The sequence below is a fragment of the Diabrotica undecimpunctata genome, chromosome 2 (assembly GCF_040954645.1).
Source record: "Diabrotica undecimpunctata isolate CICGRU chromosome 2, icDiaUnde3, whole genome shotgun sequence".
Classification (NCBI taxonomy): Eukaryota; Metazoa; Arthropoda; class Insecta; order Coleoptera; family Chrysomelidae; genus Diabrotica; species Diabrotica undecimpunctata.
In genome coordinates this window covers 177,569,093-177,592,289 of record NC_092804.1, presented here as the reverse complement: position 1 = coordinate 177,592,289, position 23,197 = coordinate 177,569,093, and the positions used below count along the sequence as shown (strand labels likewise).

Sequence of the window (23,197 nt, the reverse complement as noted above, 5' to 3'; positions counted from 1 at the left end):
AGGGTACAAACTCCGATTTGAGCCACTCTACTGGTATTTTTCCTGCCTTGTATATTTCATTAAATATTTCAGTTATTATTTTTATATTATACTCTACTGATAAGCAGCAAAAACGGCGAAATTGCAAGCTTTGACTGGGTCATGGCTTTTATGTACAGAACTACTGAAGAAAATGTACCTTGTCTGTTATTTTACTTATTTATCTTTTAATATAGTCCTCTTTTCACATAATACACTAGGTACGACATTTTTTATTACGACTTATGTTACTTTGAGACTTTTTTTTTAATATGAAGTAGTTACACAGTGCTAGAACTGGCCAGTACGATGGATGGCTGATCAGGTCATATCTAAAAAGGTCCAATAGAGCTGCATACTTAAGTAATCAATGTGAATAATACCTTTTGCATCCCAAAACAGTTACTCTCACATGGCCGGTCGATCGGATAATGTTCCTTCATGCCCGGTGTTACGCATGTTTCATCAACACATGTATTCACAGAAAAATTTTCGAATTGAGTGTGATCATTGCCAAAAGATCCTTTAAATCATACACATGCGGATAACTTGTTTATATCCAAATATCCTTGTAAGATATTATGTGTAATGCTCAGTCTAGCCCTCTTTTGGACAACGTACAGTAACCTACTAAAAATCAATATTTTCCTTGAAGGTATGCAACACCCAATACTTCAGAGTACTATTTATATAATTTAATCAAAAATGCAGTTGTGACGATGATTGGACAAAATTGTACACGGTTTAATATTTAAGTTGATATTATTTGGTTCTGCCATTTCATCAAATAACATGAGTGATTTTTTTTACAATTGGAAAAATTACCTCTTGGGTTATATTGATTGATCCAAGATTTTTTTGACATATTATTTTTGTTGTTGGTTTAGTTTTTAATTGTGCGTACAGCTTTCTTCTATCTGATGCATTCCTTGGTATTTTTGAATTTTTATAGTTTCTAATTACGTTGAGTTTTAATATATTTTTTAACTGTTCTGAGAAAGAAATACTGCTGGACTCAATTAATTTTGTATTGGAGTTTGTGTTTGACACATTCGCGGAAGATTTAAACTACTATAAGAGTCAACATAATTCTGAGGATGTTTTTAACATTATATTGGTCGTTTAACTGATGTATAAAGTGGTACATTTGAACTACTACAAGGAGAAACATTCCCCCGAGATTGTTTTGACATAATATGTTAGTTTTTGTTTAGTTTTGAGTTGTGTTCCCAATATTCTCTGTTGGATACATTCTATGGTACATTTGAACTACTAGAATCAGAAATATGTCCTGCAAGAATCCTATAGTGACTGGAGTCGATGTTTGTGAAATAATTTTAAACGGAACATATAGTAAATTCATCTGACAGTTTAAGTCAAGTAAGGTACAGTGGCGCACCGAGGGGGGGGGGTTTGGGGATTAAACCCCCCCCCCAGGTCCCTATTCCGACACTGTTACTTACACATTTTAAGGACTCAAAATGGAGGTAACATCATAAAAAAAAATTTGGTGACCAACCAAAACAAATGTCATAATCCTTCTAGCGTAGCGCCATCTATGGATAACTATATAGGAGGAGATAGGTAATGAATGAAAATAAAAGAATATAATAATAATTTGTTTTATTTTCTAATAAACAAGCTCAGATAACCTTATGTTAATTAACAGAAATAACGGTAACTCAAGATGATGTACAATACATCAGGTAATCATAAAATTTTCTATTTGCGCAATCAACTAAATCCACCCTTTGTATATCACTTAAGAAGCACGTTTTACCCAGTTCATTCCACCAAAAAATTGACCCATATCGCTACGGTATCACTTCAGAATAATCATTTGTCATATCACGACATTCTTCGTTAGTGATGACGTCACACAGCACAGTTTTTTAAAGTCTTGATTCTAAACCAACTAAATTTTAATGTATTTTCAAAATTAATTGATTTATGTGACTCTTTTAATTAATTTAGGCCGTAAATTATTTATTTTTTTCCGATCATACTAAAAAAACAAGAAATATTTTTAAAAAAGAATTTCCAAGTGAATTATTTTGTTGAGTTATTGTTTTTATTAATCATAAACCGTAAAAGGCAACAATAATACCTTATGTAATGTTTATAAATTATTTAATTGCCGTATAAATAACTTAGATCGATTCTTTTGTTTAGAATTAAGACATTTATATAACCTAAAACCATATGACGTCATAAATTTCAATTTTTTACGTTCCTAAATAATAATTATGCCAAACACTCAACATTAACATTCTTTTTACATAATTCGAAAGTTTTACTTAGCTTATAATTGATAATTTTTCACATTTATCATTTTAGTGGAATTTTCAATAATCCTCATCACCTTGTTTTGACTGTTACCAAATCCATATTTCACAAGTACTTATAAATTAGTTTCGTCATGTCAGCAACTTTTTTTAAAATCCATTAAATCTACCAAGTCACGATTTTAAGGTATTTTTGGAAGCTTTAGTTGTTTTTTACTTCAAAATGCTTTTCTCAGACATTATTAGTGCATTCTGAGTATTATATTATGGAGATATGGAGTATTTTTATTTTTTCCACATTCTTTTTTCATTTCATTTTCTATCTTTAACGCCCTATACCATGTTTCTTATTTTCATTTGTTATATTTCCTTCCATTCGTTTCTAATACCTTATCTGCGGCGTCTCCTTTATTCTTTTCCCGGATAGTCTCCAATTCATTTGTTGGTATATACTTTAATAGTACTATTACAAAACCATCTCCTTAAATTTACCAAACTCTTGTTGAAAATATACGAATAGGAAACGAATTTCTATATCGTGTTTGTAAGTCTCTTCCATAATTTATTGTTATTAAAATTTCCTTAGAACACAAACTTACTCATTTTGGTGGAATATACTCAAAATTTTCGATGGAATGTTTGGTTTCCTTTTTGGTGGAATATTTAGGCCAAACATGCACATGCTATTCTTCTCATTTTAAAATCAAGGCGGATATAGTTCCTGCGCAAACTAATAAGTACAACTATATTTTTTTTTTGTACAAAAACATATATACTGTTACTCAAAATAAATATAAACAAATTGTATATCTTTATATAATGTACACATGAAAAGGGTTAATAGTCTCAAAAAAGGAACGACGATTTGTACACGTACTTGGTTGCACTGGTAACTTACGTACAAAATTGGCAGTCATTACATACTGTATGTTGCTATTATAGGGACAATTAAATCATATTCAAAATTTATTCCACCAAAATTTTTTTTTTAAAAAGTCTGAAAATAAAAGTAGGAACAAATAAAAATAATTTAGTAAGTTATCACCTGCTTGGTGATAAGATGATGAGGTTTCTACGGTTTCCCGATTACAACAAACAATAATGTTCCTACAAAACGGTTAAATACAGCCTAAAAATGATTGTTATATGTTAACAATTTCACTACGAGTCCAAATTTAGTGTAAATAGAACAGACTTGGTGTATTTGATTCATATATTAACTGTAGCCTTTTTAACTAGTACAGAAACGAATAAAGAATGTGTTATTTCGCTATTGGTTCCAAGTCCTTTGTCATTTTCACTAGTACCATCTATAGGGTGAAAAGTATGTTTTTGAACTTTTTAACAACCATATTCTGCGATACATTTGAACTACTAAAAGCAAATATACTTGCTTTAAGTCCTTTTGGTACATTTTAAGGTTTTATCAGTATTGTATTTTCTTTTAATATTATTGAATATGTTGTATTGTTTTATTGCAATATTATATTGTTATATAAATGGGTATATTTAGAACAAACATGATCATAAGGTTCGATTGATGATAATATGCGTCCGCGGTACATTTGACCTACTCGCACAAAGATTAAAAATATGACCCTAATATTATTTCACGATACGGTTTGTATTTCAATTAGTTTTAAATTGTACATCCAATCCACATGTCATTTGGTTCATGCTAAGAACTTTGAATCCACAAATGGTAATTACTATTAGGTTCTAGCAGTACTTGAGTTCTTTTTTGTTTAGTGCTTTTTTTTAAAGACACAACATGACTCTTAGCTGTCGTTTATACCAGTTTTGCCTTTCTAGAACATCCACAACTTATTGCTTGATCTTCACTATACTTATTGCTACTTATCTACCGCTAACTTCATACCAGTGATGCTAGTTCTTTAGCGAAGTCGTTTTATTCTTTGTTGGTCAAGTTTACACTACATTTTACTTCTACACTCAGATGCAAAAAAACGCAACGGAGAAAATGTTGGTCAAATTTAAAGTATTTCAATTTTTTTATTTTTAGTCCTATTTTGATGATTTTATTAGCACACTGCGTATAAATTTATAAATATTAATTTGGTATAGTCAGTTTTTTGATAAAATTTTATAATTGACTTATTGTGCGGGGTTAATTAAAAACGTGGTTTTATTATCTTAACTTTGAACCATTGTGTGGAATATTTTCGTTGCGAATTTTCGTAAAACCTTATTTTTCGGTTGCAACCATGTCTCTTAAGAATTGTGTTTTTTGTTTCATGTCAAAATATGCCTTGGTTCATTTTTTAGAGCCAAATGAATTTGCCACCCACAATTTAGGATTTTTTTAATTATGATTATTTTGGAGTTATTTTTGTCTGTAACCTAAAATTACAGACTTGAACAATCATTTTTAAACTGTATAGTTAATTAAAAAAAAATTTAATGCCTTAGTAAAACCAGAAAACTATTTTTAATATCATAGACATCCTTTTAACAGAGCAAACAATCGACCTATGTGCAAGAAAATAAGATTAAAGACATTCTTAGACTCTTTCACAACAATCTTACCTTTAATAAATAAAATTTACTAAAAAATACCTCAAAATCATTGTTACACTTTAAAAATCAACAGGCACAACGGAATTTAAAACGTGTCCATATAATAGCACAATATTTATCTCATAGATACATTTATTTCATATATTATCTAATGTAAATATATAAGATATTTTCATGAAGTAACCTAAGTGACGTCATACTTTTAGCCCATAGCTGTAGATCCTTAAGTCCACGAAAAATTGACGTTTGTCAAAATACTTACGCTAAAAAAGGTCTCGATAAGTCTATGGGTATAAGTAATGCAAATATACGATCCAAAAAATCCAAAATACTAAAGCAACTGTCAATTGTTAGTTGTCAATTGTCATCTGTCAGTACACATTTATGGTAATTTGTTGTTTTATACACTTCAACTTACAATTTTGTTTTTGTTATAATTTAGATAGGTATTGTTTAAATGTGGCTGTTAAAATTGTTTGTCCGTCTTAACAGAGACAATATTTTTGGATTTTGTGGCTTAATATTTTCCATTACTTTTTAATTAACAATCTAGTAACTTAAAATACTCATTTCACGGATTTAAAAACTGCGTTATTGTATATATTATAAAATAATGTAAAGTTGCTGATATAAACTGTGCTTAATCGCAAAAATCAAATGAATAAAAATACTAAAAGTTTCAAAAATTGAACATTTGGCAGTATATGTTCCAGTTTTTTCTCTGTGAGGTATTTCTCGGGCAGTGCTGAGTAAACTAAGGTTTTATTATATACATCATTGGCAGTGATTGCTGATTTTTTTCATATTTAAAATATGACCTAATCTACTCATACAAAAAGGAACAATAACATATAATACTAAACATAAATTTTTCTTATTTTAAATTATCACTTTAAGTAAAAACATTCCATTTGTATGTGAAATATTTCGTACAGTTGGCGAAGAAAGTAATAAAGAGAATAATTTTGAATTAACCTAAGGCAGTGGATTTATGTAAAATGTATTTAAAAGGAAAATGTGTTTAATGAAAACAAAACAATTATTGTTGCACGTCATACGTGGCGTTCATCTGTCTGTCCTGTCCGTGAAAAATTCAAATCTCGAAGATTGTACCACATAATTTATGTTTATAGTTTTTTTTTTAATTTAAATTAACGTGCATGTGGCATCTATGGTCATTAGCACGAGTTTACATGGTAATATCATATAAATTACAAAATAACGTAGTTAACATTTAACATAAAGAGAAAGTAATAAAAACATGTAACATAAAGTTTATATTTTGTTGAGCAGTTGAATTTTCTCGAGGAATTTGATAACCTTGTTGATTTGGTTTGTGCTGTTTAGGATCTCTTTGAAGATAGTACTGATATCGAACTGTTGGCGTATTTTGGCATAAAAAGGGCATTCGATGAGTATATGTCTGATTTGAAGAGTCATATTGCAGTGCTGATATTTTGGTTGTGGAGATGATGTCATCAGGTAGCCATGAGTTAGACGGGTATGTCCTATACGCAATCTCCGTATGATTGCCATATTTTTTCGAGATAAACTGGGATAGGTAAGTAGGGTCACTGAGGGTTTAATTTCATGTAGCGCTGAATTAACTTTATTCCAGTGAATCTGCCAGGTGGATAGATTAAGCTTCTACAGTATAGCTTTGAGATCGTTGCAAATTTGTATATTGATAATGGTGTCCGTGGATGATGCGGTTTTTTTGGCAAGGCAATCAGCTTTTTCGTTACCACTAATACCAACATGGGAAGCTGATATGTGTCATGAATATCTTGGACGATAGAATGGTTGGTGGATATAGCATTAATGAAGTGTATAGAGGAAAGTGAATCAGAGCATATGGCTATGTGTGTATTTGGATATTGTTGGGCATATTTGAAAGCATGTGAGATAACTAGTACACTAGAACATTTCACCAGTGTGGATACTACACCAAGGAGAAATTTTAGAGAGTTCGATAGGATGTTGTACAAAGGTTACAGAATATCCAACACCACTTTCAGTCTTTGACGCGTCAGTGTAAAGAACTATGTTATATTTATTTTTGTTTATAAGTTCTAGAAAGAGAATTCTTAATGTACTTATACTGGTATCTTCCTTGTTAAATTTAATTATAAATTAACATAACAAAATAATGAATTTCTTTCCAAAAGTAACACAACGATCACCATATATCGCTTTATATCCAAACTGCATTACATCTTTGATTCATATTCAAAATTCCATTCTTTTTCTTCATTTGTAAGTATCCGTATCATCCATGCAAGGTTTTTAATAAGTAAATGCATTGTCACTAAGTAAAGTCGATTTTATCCATCTTCATCTGTATTTATTATGTTCTTTTGCCTCTCGACGCTCAGTAAATCTTTGTACCGTAAATTTTTGAATTTGGACCATCCTTGTGTGAGTAAATATTTTAAAGTACGCTACAATATTGTAGTTAGCTTCTTCAGGGGAACGTTTAGCAGTTGTTATGTTCCTTTAGTTACTAGACGGGCTTCACGCTCATTAATTAATGTCATTAAGTACTTAGAAACGCGCATCCGATGAAATCGCAATGCGAAAGCTCTTATATTAACTGGTCGATTGGATTGTCGACCATTGTTGAGTTGCTTCGGCTGGTGAGAATTTATGTTACCGTGTGTTGAGTCTCTTTTGGCGCGATTTGGCGAACTACTATATAAAGCTGTGTGTTAAATAGAAGATAAGAAGTAGTTCTACATTTATACACTCGGGATGCGTTCGGATTTCTACTGCCTCACAACTTTTTCTAAAATGAGAAACTTTTTTACATAATCTAGAGAGTCTGATTTCTTGACAGTATTATGCTACTGCAAAATTTGATAAAAGACCAGACAAAAGACTAACTAAGATCATGTCATTCAGTATGACGTACAACAAAAATGTTTAAGGTACAATTTGTTTAAAGTATTGTTTACTTGTCATTTAAATTATGCTTCATTGCTATTGTTTATAAAGTAATTTTTAGGTGTAAAATAGTTTTGTGTTGTTGTATATTTATAAACAACTTTAAACCTAAAAACGTTGATGGTAAATCATAAGTATGTAGCATGGCAGTGGTGGAAATGTAGAAACAGGATTTCAGCCAATTCTTGTGTTTTAATCTAACAATGTACGTACTGGGCGTATACAATATTTACCAATAATAAATTAAGTAATATATACAGGGTGCAGAAGTTTCAATAAAAATAAAATGAACCATCAAATAATGACGTAGGCAACCCTATATGCAAAAATTTGTCATATAGGGTTGAAATTGTTATAAAAATCGTTGTTCAAAATCTGTTTATGTATTTATTTGTGAAAAATTCCAAAAAAACAACAAAAGATTGATTACAAGTCGCAATGCACAAAAAATTTTAATAAACCCATCTCATTGGTGGACTGGCATTAGTCTACAAATGAGTTATTTTTATTAAAATATATTAAATGTAACGAAATTATACAGAATTATATTAGAAAAATATCTAGTTCAGTCAAGTCAGAAATTTAGCCATAAAACTTCATTATAAAACAATATGTTTTGATGAATTTTATCTAACACTGTACATATAACTTTAGATCACTATATTGAACTAAACTTTTTAAAATTTTCACTACATTTCCTCCACTTCGGAAAATTGGCAACCGTGTATAATTTCTAAAGCATAAAATGGAACTGCTCAGCACCCTGTATATATAAACTGTTTTCTACTCTATTACTTAAAACTATGTTCACAAAAAACGTGATGTAAAACCATAAATGACTAAACAGTATAAAAAACATCGTAAAAAACTTTGTAGAGCTATCGGACCACAGGTATGACGTCACCTTTTACCACAATTAGAAGGCAACTTACTCAGACTTATGTAGCGGTATTTCCGTACACAATTTTTCGTGTTTTTACATTTTCTCGGTTTTTTGCTCGAGTACAGACCAAAACGTTTACAGGATCGAATTCTTTCATATAAATTATATTCTGTAATAAAAAATTTGAATTTTGACCCGCCATTAATCGATGACGTCAGAGGTGTTATATGACGTAAGCTGCAAAGTTCAGGGTCGTTCGTCTATTATAGGTATTGATCGTACTGAGTACATTTGTAGCGCCTCGCTGCGGCGATAACCTGTACTAAACATTAATGTTTGTTTATATATATCTTTGAATGAAATTTAAAAATAATTCTGCAAAAACGTATCCTTTAAGGGTAGAGTTTTTGAGAAAGGTCGTTTGCAAAATAAAAAATTTATTTGTAATGAAAATTATAAATTAGATTGGGAATACGAAATTGAACAAAAATTTTTTATTTGTATAAAAGAAAATTTTTTGTAGGTGTGTAAACTAAAGTAAACAAGGATAGCAGTAAAGAAACAAATAGTGGGAGGGCAAATATAGTCTTACAAGGTATTCCCACAGGTAAGGAGTTTTCTTTGTAATAATAGATAAAACTAGATTATATAACTAAAATAAGTCCAATAATGTACACCGAAAAAATGAAGATGTCAGTAGAGAATAGACCAAAGATTTTAGACTACAAAATAAACATCAAACGTAAAAATAAAATCAAATACTCAAGAAGTAAAATGAGGAGAAGTAAAAATGAGAAGTAAATGTAAAAGTAAAAGTTCATATAGAACATTAGATGGCATATGACACATGACATGACAGATGACAAATGACAGACGACTGATAACATACGACACGGAATAGTCAATAGATGACAATTTGGCTTATGAACTAAAGAAAAAAAGAAAAACTTACAATCATTAACAGATTTACAAGAAGTAATATAAGAACTAAGGACAAAATGTAATAGTTAGGTATAAACCAAAAAGTAAATAGAAACAACGTATAGAATATCAAGTCACATGAAGTAAAAAGAAATAAACGACTTAAAAAAAAGAAATGTACGAGAAATCACAGATGACAAATGATAAATGACAGATGACTGAGCACACATAACAGAAAGCTTGTAACTGGGAATAGCGGACAGAATGATCATAGTAGAGGCAAAACAGTCACCAAACTAAAGTAAGTTCGAGTAAAGTATTTAGAAAGTAGTTAAAAATGCTTATAATACACATCACTGGGAGTATTGGCTTGATTATTAAAAATAGTGAAGCTCGAACGGAAAAGTAAAATATAAACAACGTACAGAATAGCAGATGACATACGACACATGGTAAAAGACAGATGACAGCCGGCTGATTACAGAGACAGTAAAAACATGACTAAAATAGTTGACATATGACAATTGACTATTTCTAGTGAGAAAGTAATGGACATATGGAGGAAAAGCAACAAAATGCCCGAGATAAAAATAACACGAAGTACATGGATAGATTTGTGAGCATTAGCTTAATTATCAAAAATAGTGAAGCTCGAACGGAAAAGTAAAATATAAACAACGTACAAAATAGCAGATGACATAAGACACATGGTAAAAGACTGCCGACTGATTATAGTGACAGTCAAAACATGACTAAAAATAGTTGACAGATGACAACTTGTGTTTCTGGTGAGAAAGTAATCAATACATGGACGAAAAGCAGTAATATACTCGAGAAAAAAGTAAAAATTTTAGGCTAAGATAAAACAATTAGATATCTTTTATAACAGCAAAAAATAAAGAAAAACAATTCAATATGTCTGTGGGACTGTAAGCAATAGATTAAAATTATTATTATTATTAAAAATAGTGAAGCACGAACAGAAAAGTAAAATAGAGAATAGCAGATGACATACGACACATGATAGAAGACAGATGACAGACGACTGATTACAGTGACAGTCCACACACGACTGAAAACAGTTGACAGTTGACAATTTGGTGTTTCTAGCGAGAAAGTAATCGACACATGGAGGAAAAGCAATGAAAAGCAATGAAATTAAGATAAAATAATTAGATATCTTTTATAACAGTAAAAATAGAGAAATACAATGCAATATGTCTGTGGGACTGTGAACATTAGCTTAGTTATTAAAAGTAGTGAAGCTCGAACGGAAAAGTAAAATATAAACGACCTACAGTATAGCAGATGACATACGACACATCGTAAAAGACAGATTACAGCCGACTGATTACAGTCAACACACGACTGAAAATAGTTGACAGATGACAATTTGGTGTTTCTAGCGAGAAAGTAATTGACACATGGAGGAAAAGCAATGAACTGCCCGAGAAAACAGTAAAACGAAGCACATGGATAGATTTTAGGCTAAGATAAAACAAGTAAATAGATATCTTTTAAAGCAGTAAAAAATACAATAATGCAATGCAATCGGTCTGTGTGAATGTGAGTAGGTATTAGCTTGATTAATAAAATCAGGTCATATATATCTTTAATTAAACTGTTAAGAATAAATTCAATACTCAATTACACAATATAAAGAGGAATAAAACCGTTTGATGTATTTCGGTTCATTGTGTATAAGAACTGCATTTGAACAATGCTAGATTGATACTAATACGGCAATGAAAAATGATAAAAATAGTTGTAGACAATGCCATTGAATCTATAAGTGACCTAGCACAATATATAATTTATTGATAAAACAACTTGTACGAAAACGAAACAGGAAAGGACCTTGAAGGACGTTAGCGCTCTGTCGCAGTCGTCGAATTTCTAATGAAAAAAATTGTTTGTTAACTGGAAATAAATGCATGGTGTGGCACAAAAAGAAAAGTAATAGAAAGGTACTTAATTTAGTAACAAGTACTAGGATTTCATAGCTGTTTTTTGCAAAACAATAAAAAATTTTCGTTTTCCTGTTTTCATTTCGCTTTTTTGATTTGTTAGGTTTTCTTTTTTGTTATTTGGTTGTTCTATGCTCTAACATTTGTCTCGCAAACAATTTCGTTTCATTCATATTTCCTGTAAAATTTTGTAGTTATATTTAAAAACTTTACTGCAAATCCAGTAAATACAAAAAAGTATTTACTGGAAAAGTATTGAATAAGAAAAAGCTAGTTATATAGGTAAGTTACGTCATCAAAATTATGTATTGTAATAAAAATATGGATCCTGTTGAAAAACTAATTTTAATCTGTACTCGCGTACGATTTAGGCTCAGTGAAACTGACTGCAACTGAAAAAGTTATGTTCGATTTTTGTAACGTTTTTTTTTTGTTATAAAAAAGAAGAATGTATCCGAAAAATGTCATATTCGTGTCAGTCTCTAATTCTCTGAGCGTAAACCTTAATTAGTCAATTCGAACGATCGACGTTTCGACACTTATCCCGCATTATCTTCATCAGTACTCGATTCAACAAACGAACAACGTGATATCCTTAATTGATAACAAGAATTTTTCAAATAATTTTTTACCATTCTATTTATATATGTATATATGCGTCATCGATTTTTTTAACGACACTTTTCTCTAATTTGTCTTCTTTATAAATAATCTTTTGTTTAATTCTTGAATCCGGAAAATTCAGCTAGAGAAAGGGGGGCTGCGGGCTGGGGCGCCTGCCTCTTTTTGGTACTACCTTTGAATCGCCGAATTCAACAGGAAAGGAACGTAGAACATTTTGCTTTCTAGGAGAAGTGAGGCTGCAGACTGGATCTAGAAAGAAAAAAAAGTCAGTGTTAAGTTTAGCGGAGAGCTGTATAGAGTTGGTTGGTGTTAGTCAAACCTAAGCTTTTTATACATCGAGCAAAAAGACAAAAGAGGGAATCTGATCGTTATGAAAAGGAGAACTAAAATGTAGTTATTACATATCTCATTCATATTTTCAACTAGATGTTGTAGATCTTCCGCTGTTCTTGCCATTATCACAGTATCGTCAGCATATCGAATGTTATTGATAACTTCTCCATTGACTATTATCCCTTCGCTTGCATGTGAGAGAGCTTCTTGGCATATTTGTTCGCTGTAGATATTAAACAAGAGCGGTGACAATATACAACCCTGTCGTACTCCTCTACGTATTTCTATTTCGTCCGATGTTTGGTCTTCTATTTTAATATTAGCTCGCTGATTCCAGTACGGATTTAATATTATTTTTATGTCTCTGGTGTCGATGTTCTTACCCTCCAGGATTTCTTTGAGTTTATTGTGGCGTACTTTGTCAAAGGCCTTTTCAAAGTCTATAAAGCAGGCGTGTAGCTCTTAATTAACATCTAGACATCTCTGTGTTAGGACGTTTAAGGAAAGAGAGCTTCTCTTGTACCTAATCCTTTTCTGAATCCCATCTGTGTATCGTTAATAGCGATATCTAACTTTTGATAGATTCGGTTGTGGATGACTCTAAGAAATATTTTAAGCAGATGACTCATCAAGGAGATTGTTCGATGATCTGAACATTGCATTGCCTTAGTTTTCTTCGGAATGGTGACAAACGTAGACAGCAACCATTCTTGAGGTATTATACCAGTACTGTATATTGTATTGAATAGATGTCATATTATGGTTACGGATTTATCATTCAAAAGCTTCAACAGTTCTGTAGGAATTTCATCATGTCCATTTGCTTTTCCATTTTTAGCGTTTCTTATTGCGTATTCTACTTCTTCTTTCAATATATCTGGCCCAGTTGCATTGATTATCTGAGTTAAGTTGTTTCTATCGTCTTCAAATAATTCATTCAGGTATTCTGTCCATCTTTTTATTTTATTCTCTAGATCTACAATAAGATTTCCATCTTTGCCTTTACGTTTACCTATTTGGCATTTCTTTACGCTTCCTTTTCCAGGTTAGGTTTCCATTTCTTCACACTGTTGTTTAATCCACGCCTCTTTGGCTTCTTTTATTCTCTTTTTTATATGTTTGTATATTTCTTTGTATTTGTCTAGGTAATTCTTTATCTTTCTTCTTTTTTGTTGTTTTTGTAAGATGTTTCTTTCCTGCTGTTTGTATAGCTGTATTTATGTACTTTATTTTTGATTTTGATTTATTTTAGATAAATTATGTACTTTATTTGTATCGTTAATTTGTTGCTGCACTGAACGGAGGTTTTCATTTACTTCTTCTCCTGTTTCTTGTCGTATATTTTTGTTTCTAAGTTTATTTAAATCTAGTGCCTTTCTGTATGGTCTTCTAATCTTTTTTGATCTCGCCCCTATCAGAGTAACTACCGGATTATAATCTGAGCCTATATCAGCTCGTGGGTACGTCTTAGTACATTTAACAGCATTACGATACCTCCTTGCTATTATAATGTAGTCTATTTGATTTCTCACTATTTTTTCTTTGGTATGTGGTGCAGTTGTCCATGTATATAACCGTCGAGGAGGTAATTTGAAAAAGGTGTTTGTTATTACGAAGTCTTCGCTTTGGCAAAATTGAATCAATCGATCTCCTTTGTCATTTCTGTTTCCAAGTCCGCAGTCCATTATTATGTTAATGTGTTGCTTTTTTTATTGCTTTCAGCATTTCTTCTAAATCGTTATAGAATTGTTCTATTTCATTGTCATCATTTCGTGTTGAACATTTCCCAGATATTGGCCCAAATTACACCCACAACCGTCTTTTTGAAGGTATTTTCTATGACGTGCGATTGTTTGTAATGTAAAAGTTTAAATACTGCGTTTTTAGTCATATTTCAAATACCTCATATTTGTTTCCACGACTCAAAATTGAAATTTCATGTTATAGATTCTTGTTCCTTACAAAATAATAATGTTTTAAATTTTTCATTTTATTTCTTTGTCTGAGCTCGTTTCCTTACGAGGATAAACTATTAAGGAATGGCGTCCAATTAATTTTAATCTTAAAGATAATACAAACAGCTTCTATATGATTTTTGAAGGAACCGCACCCAAACTCTCCGACACGAGCAGAAAAGCAGATTGTTTGTATACTTAAGTAAATAGTTTGCTTAAGTTACAAACTATTTCTTAAAAATATTTTATTACTTACGCCGTTGTTTGTGGAGTGGACGATAAAAAGTACTAAATAAAAAATTTTTCTTAATAAATATAAAGTACGTTACTTACTTCTGGTAACCTAACTAGTAAGTCTTGGAATCTTGTGGCTTGTTGAGGATACATATGTTGCGTATACACGCGTAGGCAAGTCATGTACCTCTCGTGGATTGTTTCCAATTCACTGGGTCCCGAACTACTGGCAGGCTTTGCTAGAAATGAAAATTTATGTTATTACAGTCAGCAACAACCATTTTTTAGGCGATCACCTATTTAACCCTTTCGTTCCAAACATTACGCACTCTATTAAATAAAGTTGGCACGTGTTTGCAATAGCGTAAGCATTACGGATATACTGCTCCCACAAAATTAAATATTTAGTCCAATAAAATATGTAATGTCTACATTTTTGTGATAAATATTTTTTGTTGTTTGCCTGTGAATAGTGTTGATCCTTTGGTAAGTTCAAATAATGGTTTACTAATTTGTTTTCGTCATTCAATTTTAAGGAGGTATAAATATGTACACCCGATATCCATAGCAATATAGGGTGGTACATATATGTACCAACAAGGTAATATTCCATTGTGTAAAAACTGTTATATGCTATATCACACCAAGCACTTATCAATTCATTTTCTACCTTAGAAGGTTGCCTTGTATTTGCTTATCTGAATGCTTATCTTTGCTTTTTTGTAGATATACTAACAGTACCTGTTGGTATACATATGTACCACCGTAAGTACTTACTGGTACATATATGTACCACCCCTTCACTCTATTCTATGCAATGAAGAAATTATATATCAATAAAATCTCATTAATACATACCCTAAACATTATTAATATATGCTATTTATGATTTAAATTGAAATATTTCAATTCAGAGACTAAAAGAAACATGTTAATAAGATTAGCAAATGATTTAGAACAATAAAACATCTTAAAAAACGTTTTTAGAACAATAGAAGAAGAAATGCAGATATGTGAGGCTCCTACTTAATGACCCTACATCCACTTGGTTTTTCAAACGGCCAGGTAAGGTGAAGAATACGAAACATGGCTATAAGAAGTAAATTTAACAAAACCTTGGAGGAAGCAATAAAGAAAAATATTCAAGTAGGGAACACAGCAAAGAAACAAAGAAAAACACAAATATCTATCCATTTCTGTCACCACATGGCATATTTCTTGATGGAAATGAAGACTGTTGCTATATTTAAACCTAGAAAACTCCAGAACTTACAGCAGAGTATGTACCTGATATTTCTACGGAATCAGACAATATTATTAATGCCTACACTATGTACAATCTTTAGATTCACGTTATATAATTATAATTTTGTAAATTTTCGTGATCCCTGCGTATCCACCAAAATTTAGAATTTTGATACTATTATTACTAGACTTCGGCAAATATGCATATTGCATATTTTGCATATTGTGCATATTTTATGCAAATATTTCATATTTTGGCATATTTGTATAAAAGTTTGCATACAGTGCATAAAAGTTCAGATTTTTATACTGTATTTGAAAATTTTTAAACATACCAATTTATTTCAATTCTTGTATAAAATTTTGTAGTCATTTTAATCAAGAAATGATCTAAGTACGTAATCTCTACAGGTACAAAACATTTACAATTTCAAAGAAGATCAATTTAAGTAGCCCTCAACATTCTTAGAAAGTCTCGGTCACTGAGGCATTCAGTTATTGGATAATCGCTAAGGGTTCGCTCATTTGCATTTTATGATATAATCCCCAAATCTATCTACAATTTATTGTATCTTAACAGCAGGTAAACGGCTAATAGTTTTGTTCCTAATTTAGGGATTTTCCAAAATCTCCCAGTTTATTGAATTAGGTACCTAAACATTTCTAATTTGATGCTCAGATTTGTAAATCATTTTTGTTTTGATATTCAAAGCGTAAACACTCGTTGTGCGTAACAAAAAGGAAGATTGTGATTTTATAATGCCTAAAACAACCAGTGCTTCAACTTGGATTAAACCTTATAAAGAGCTGTCTATGGATATGGGAAAAATCTACTGTTCAGTCTGTGGCAAAATTGTAAGTATCTAATATTTTCTATTAAATATCTAATATTTCATACATACAGGGTGTTTCCAAATGACACTTACAACGTTTGACTGTAGATACTTCTCGAAAAATTGAACAAAACGATATAGTTAATGAGGGGTCAAACTTATTTACTTTTCGAGATACAGGGTGTTAAAATTAAAAAAAATTAAATTCTTTTAGTTAATAACAACAATAACTTTAAAACCAATAAACGTATTTACTTGAAATTTAGTACTCGTAGGTTGTTTTTAAATGAAAAATAGCTTCCTTTAGTGAGAAAAAATTGTCCATGGTACAATACAATGGTGTGTATTTAGAAAAATTTTTCACCTTTACTTTTTTTATGAATTCAGCTATTCTAAAACACAATTATTTTTATTGTAATTGAATTAACAAAAAAAAACTTTTGTTGAATTTTAAAATAAGTTATATGATGTACTAATGGTTAGTAACAAAAACTAATTTGTGGATTAATACTGCATTTAAAACACTTAGCGAGTGTTTTTTTTTCCAAACCAGTTATTTGATTAACCAAAAACACCTTGTATATTTTTATATTTTAAAGGTTGGGTTAAAATAAAGGTTTTTATTTTTATTTATAGATAGCATGTGAGAAGAAATTTCAGATAGACCAACATGTGAGAACTGCTTCACACATTGCAAAAAAAGGAAAAATAGGAGGAAAACATCAAACTTCAATGGCTAAATGTTTCCAATCTACTTCAAAAAAATTAGATGAGCAAGAAACTTTTAATGAAGACTTGTGTCGCGCATTAGTGTCTGCAAACATACCGCTTTCAAAATTAGCAAATGTAAATTTTAGTTCGTTTCTAAAAAATATTGCAAACTTAATGTTCCAAGTGATCGGTCTCTAAGAAGAAATAATGTGAACGGGCTATACTCGTCGGTGTTAATTAATATTAAGGAAGAAATTTGTTTGCGCCGCAAACAATTATATTAGACCTTTTATTACAACCGGCAACAGTGTGCGTGTCTTCACCCAGCAGTGCGCGCACCGAAGAGACGACAAGGGGGAAGAGAGATCGAGACTAGACATCAAGCAGCAAAGAGTGAGGCAGTTTCGGTAAAAGACAATAAATTCGTATAAGTTTTCATTTTACAAAAGGCAATGTTTTTGTTTTAAACAGCATTAAAGCCAGTGTTTTACAGTCCACCATAGTTTTAATTTTGCCTAGTTACAATACAATAAACATTATTGGTCCAAACGAGCACGGATGGAACATTTCTTGACGAACTATAGAAAGGCTGAAATTCAAGTTTCTACGGTTGTGTCGACGCCAAGAAAAGAAAGACAAACACTTTTTACCGGCAAATTGGTGAGCGATCCTTTTTATCTATTCCAAACAATAACATTTTTTATTATAGCCTCATTAATTTAATTTATTTGTTTTGAAAATAAAGCTATAAATTTAAGTTTGAACTATATTACAGTCACCTCAAATACGATATTTATTTTAAGTAGGTTAAAATTACTGCAAATTCAATATACAGGGTGAATCAATTTTCAACTTAAAATATTTTTTATTTTCTTTCTTTTCAAACATATCTAGCTAACATTACACTATATTTAAACGATCTTTGGTGGTGTTTGCACTCGATTAAACATGAAAGCAGAACTGAAAAAACTCATTTCGCGCCGCACATCGCTAAATTCTAAACTATCAAGCTTTACTAGCATAGTTAACAATATGGCAAATGAGGCAAATATTTCAGAACAGGACATTTTAAAATTAAAATTAAGACTAGAAAAGATAGAACCATTATGTGGGGAATTCGATAGTATTCAAAGCGATATCGATATCAGTGCTGAGGGAGAACTAGAATTACAACAAACTCAGGATAACGAAAGGTTCACTTTCGAAAATAATTATTTCGATTCTGTGGCACTAGCCAAACACTTGATAAGCAAATACGATAATTCAAATTCAAGCAATATTCCTGATAATGACAATATAAATTTGAGTTCTTTGCCTCCAATGCATCTAAAAACATTTAGCGGTAACTACGAGGACTGGATCGAATTCCGCGATACTTACATAGCCATGATACACAGCAATAAAAAATTGGACGATATGAAAAAATATTATTATCTTAAAGGTTCATTAGAAGGTTCCGCGGCACAAGTCATTAAAGAAATTAAATTCGGGGCTTCTTATTACAACAGTGCTTGGAACTCACTATGCGAAAGATACGATAGGGCTAAAATGTTAATTCACAAGCACGTAAAAGCACTTTTTAATATAGAAACAATAAGCAAAGAAACTTCACACAAAATACGAGCATTGGTTGATGAAGTTTCTAATCATTTGCAGGCATTAGAGAATTTAAATAAAAGTACTGACAATTGGGATCTACTCTTGATTCATATGATTACATCTAAATTTGACAACAATATTTTACGTGATTGGGAAAAACATACTAAAGAGATGCAAGACGAAACGTGGAGCGATTTAAAGCGATTTCTAAGGGATCGTGCAGACTATTTAGAAAAAATAGAGGGTAAGATTGAAAAGCAGCCTTCAATACAAGAGAAATCGGGTAAATTCGATGCCAAGCAACGGTCTAAAGGGTATGCTCGAAGTTTTACTTCTACAAGCGAGTTTAACGGTACTAGCAAAGGTTGTGTTTTCTGCAAGGGCGATCATTCAATTTATTCCTGTGAGCAATTTCTTAGGCTTTCTATTTTTGAGAGGCGCAATTTTGTCAATAAAGCCAAATTATGTCTAAACTGCTTAAGAACAGGCCATATTCGTTCTAAATGCAAACTAGGACCTTGCCGAAAATGTAAGCAATGGCACAATACTCTTATTCATGAGGAAATATCTAGTAATAAACATGAAAACAATGAAACTATAGCAAACAATAACACTTCTCTAACTACCATAACTGCATTGCCCTCTGTGCAGCAAACAATTTTATCAACTGCCTGTGTAAAAATAGCAGATTCGAGGGGCAAATATCACATTGCGCGTGCGCTTCTAGATTCAGGTTCTCAGAAATCATTCATAACCGAGCGCTTCTTCAATCTCTTAGGTTTTCAGGGTCAAGCTACCAATCTTTCTATCACTGGCATCAGCAATCAGACTTCTTGTTCTTCCAGAAAGTGCAATATATGTATAGAATCACAATATCACTATTTTAAGGCTGATGTTACATTTTTCATTCTAAAGGAAATAACTAGCAATCTACCTGCAACATTTGTCGATAATGAAACCTTGAATATCCCAAGCGATATTATCCTAGCGGATTCTAAGTTTCTCGAATCTAGACCTATTGACATTTTAATTGGGGCAGATCTATTTTGGCAACTATTATGTCCCAACCAAATCAAAATCAACCAGTACGTTTTCCAAGAGACTCATCTAGGATGGGTTGCATCGGGTCAGGTCGGCCTCTCTAGTTTAAACAATATCAGATGCCACCTCAGCACTAGCATTAATTTGGATTTGCAAATGCAATTAGCAAAATTTTGGGAATTGGAGGAATGCCAATCTACGAAGATTCTCTCCACTGAAGAGCAATTTTGTGAAGAGCACTTCAAGGAAAATACACGTCGTAACGAGAACGGTCGATTTATTGTGCGTCTTCCATTAAAGCAGTCACCAGAATCACTAGGTGAATCCAAGGTTCAAGCAGAACAGAGATTCTACAGCCTTGAAAGAAAACTAAAAAGAAATCCATCATTCCGTGAATTGTACGTTCAGTTCATGCAAGAATACCAAGAGCTTAATCACATGACTGCGATAGAAGAAAACGATTATCCTCATCCTGTATACTATATGCCACATCATGGAGTGCTTCGTGAACAAAGTTTGACTACCAAACTACGAGTAGTATTTGACTGTTCAGCACCGACCACATCAGGGTTGTCTTTGAACCATATTCAATGCGTCGGGCCTACCTTACAGGATGATCTATTTTCAATACTAATTAGATTTCGTCAGCACCGATATGTCGTAACAGCGGACATCGAGAAAATGTATCGCATGATTACTGTTGACGATGAATGCAAAAACTTACAAAGAATATTATGGAGGGACGATCCTTCCGAACCAATAAAAACATTTGTTCTAAACACCGTTACATACGGACAAGCATGTGCGTCTTACTTAGCAATAAGATGTCTCATCCAACTCGCCACAGACAATGAAAAAACTTTTCCCGAGATAGCGGAAATTATTCTGCGCGATTTCTACGTTGACGATATGCTTACTGGAGCAGACACTATTGAAGAAACCCAACATATTTGTCAAACCGTCTCAAACATTTTAAAGGCAGGTTGTTTTAATCTACGAAAATGGTATTCTAATGACAATAAAGTATTAGATGGCTTGCAGCATTCAAACGATGCATGTATTTTGAAGTTTGATCCAGAAGAAAAGGCAAAAACGCTTGGACTAACATGGTCATGTAACGCGGATTTACTGCATTTTGAGGTGGAAACACTACCCATCAATAAAATTCCTACGAAGCGATCTGTTCTTTCTTCAATATCCAAGATTTTTGATCCATTAGGACTTTTAGGTCCATGCACAGTGTTAGCTAAAACTATAATGCAAAAACTTTGGCTCGAGAAGATTTCTTGGGATGCACCCATTCCAAACGATTTAGCAGAACGTTGGATTAAATTCCAATCTGAATTAGCCCAGCTTAGTCAAGTCAATCTTCCTAGGCATGCCATATGCAAGAATTACAAATACATTGAAATTCATGGATTTGCCGATAGCTCTAGTATTGCATATGGGGCGTGCATTTATTTGCGTAGTCTAGATCATGACAATCAGGTCCACATTCATTTACTTTGCTCCAAGTCAAAGGTAGCTCCAATAAAAACAATTAGTATCCCTAGGTTAGAGCTTTGCGGAGCACTTTTGCTAGCACGTTTATTCAATAAAGTGAAGCAATCTTTGAGAATAACAATAAACGAAACCATTTTATGGTCGGATTCTACTATAGTACTATCCTGGATTCGCACCAGTCCAAATTTACTGAACACATTCGTCAGTAATCGAGTATCCGAAATTCAATCTCTCACTTCCAATTGCAAATGGCGACACGTATCATCACGTGACAATCCATGTGACATCTTGTCCAGAGGTCTATTTCCCAGCCATATTTTGAATCACGAGATATGGTGGTCAGGTACTCCATGGCTTCAGTTGAATGAATCCTCTTGGCCCACCTCAAAGTTCTACTATATTTTAGACCTACCAGAATTAAAGCAACAGAATTTCACTCATTTGGCCACTGCCTCAAAGTTATTTCCATTTGAGCGCTTTTCACGTCTTAGTCATTTAAAAAGAGTGGTTGCTGTGTGTTTTCGTTTCAAATCAAATTCTCTGCGCTCAGATAAGGAGAAAAGATCTCTTAATAAATTTCCTATTTCCATTGACGAATTAGATCAAGCTTTTCATTCATTAATTCGAATGTCACAAAAGGAATCTTTCTCAAATGAAATTGAACTCTTAACCAATAACAAATCAATAATTAAGGGCAAACTAGCTAGTCTAAACCCATTTTTGGACGATAAAGGACTTCTGCGGGTAGGCGGTCGTCTGATCAATTCTTCCTATGAATTTAATAAAATTCATCCTATTGTTTTAGACTCAAAGCACAAGTTTTGTCAGCTTCTTTTTCAATTTGAGCACTATAGATTAATGCATCTTGGTCCTCAGGGTTTGTTATCCACTATCCGAGAACAATTCTGGCCCATCGGGGGCAGAAGACTCGCTAGGTCAACAGTTAAATCGTGCCTCACTTGTTTTCGATTTAATCCAAAGACCATACAACCTATGATGGGTAACTTACCTAAGGAGCGCCTCAATTTGTCTAGTCCTTTTAGCTATACCGGAGTAGATTATGCTGGACCTTTCAATATCAAAACGCACAAGGGGCGTGGTGGTTCTATAATTAAAGGTTACATCAGCTTGTTTATCTGCTTCACTACAAAGGCGGTGCATATGGAACTTGTTTCAAGTCTTTCAGCAAACGAATTTTTACTTGCTCTTCGTAGATTTGTTGCACGGAGGGGCAAGCCTATAAAGATATTTTCCGACAACGGAACTAATTTTGTTGGGGCATTTAAAGAGTTAGGTACTTTTCTTTCTAATAACGAACTAACCTTGCAGAAAGCATATACTCAAGAAGCTATTTCATGGCATTTCAACCCACCGTATTCACCACATATGGGCGGAATCTGGGAAGCGGGTGTTAAGAGTTGTAAGCACCATTTAAAGAGAGTTCTTCAAAACACTCATTTTACATTTGAGGAATTCAATACAATGTTAAATCAAATTGAGGCTATATTAAATTCCCGTCCGCTCTGTCCGCTATCATCCGATCCATCCGACTATACTCCATTAA

The 23,197-nt window shown here is 32.3% G+C and overlaps 1 protein-coding gene across 4 annotated transcripts in view; it reads right to left on the bottom strand.

The window, feature by feature from the left end:
• Positions 1-1,624: 1,624 nt before the first annotated feature.
• Hr4 (nuclear hormone receptor 4) overlaps positions 1,625-23,197 on the bottom strand; it is a 235,840-nt gene continuing 214,267 nt past the window's right edge. For all 4 annotated transcript variants that reach the window (XM_072524105.1, XM_072524106.1, XM_072524104.1 and 1 more), the window contains 2 exons: positions 14,801-14,940; positions 1,625-12,428 (listed from right to left, as the gene is read on the bottom strand). In XM_072524105.1, the coding sequence (XP_072380206.1) occupies positions 12,348-12,428; positions 14,801-14,940 (221 nt within the window). In that variant the 3' untranslated portion in view covers positions 1,625-12,347. The remainder of the gene's footprint in view (positions 12,429-14,800; positions 14,941-23,197) is intronic.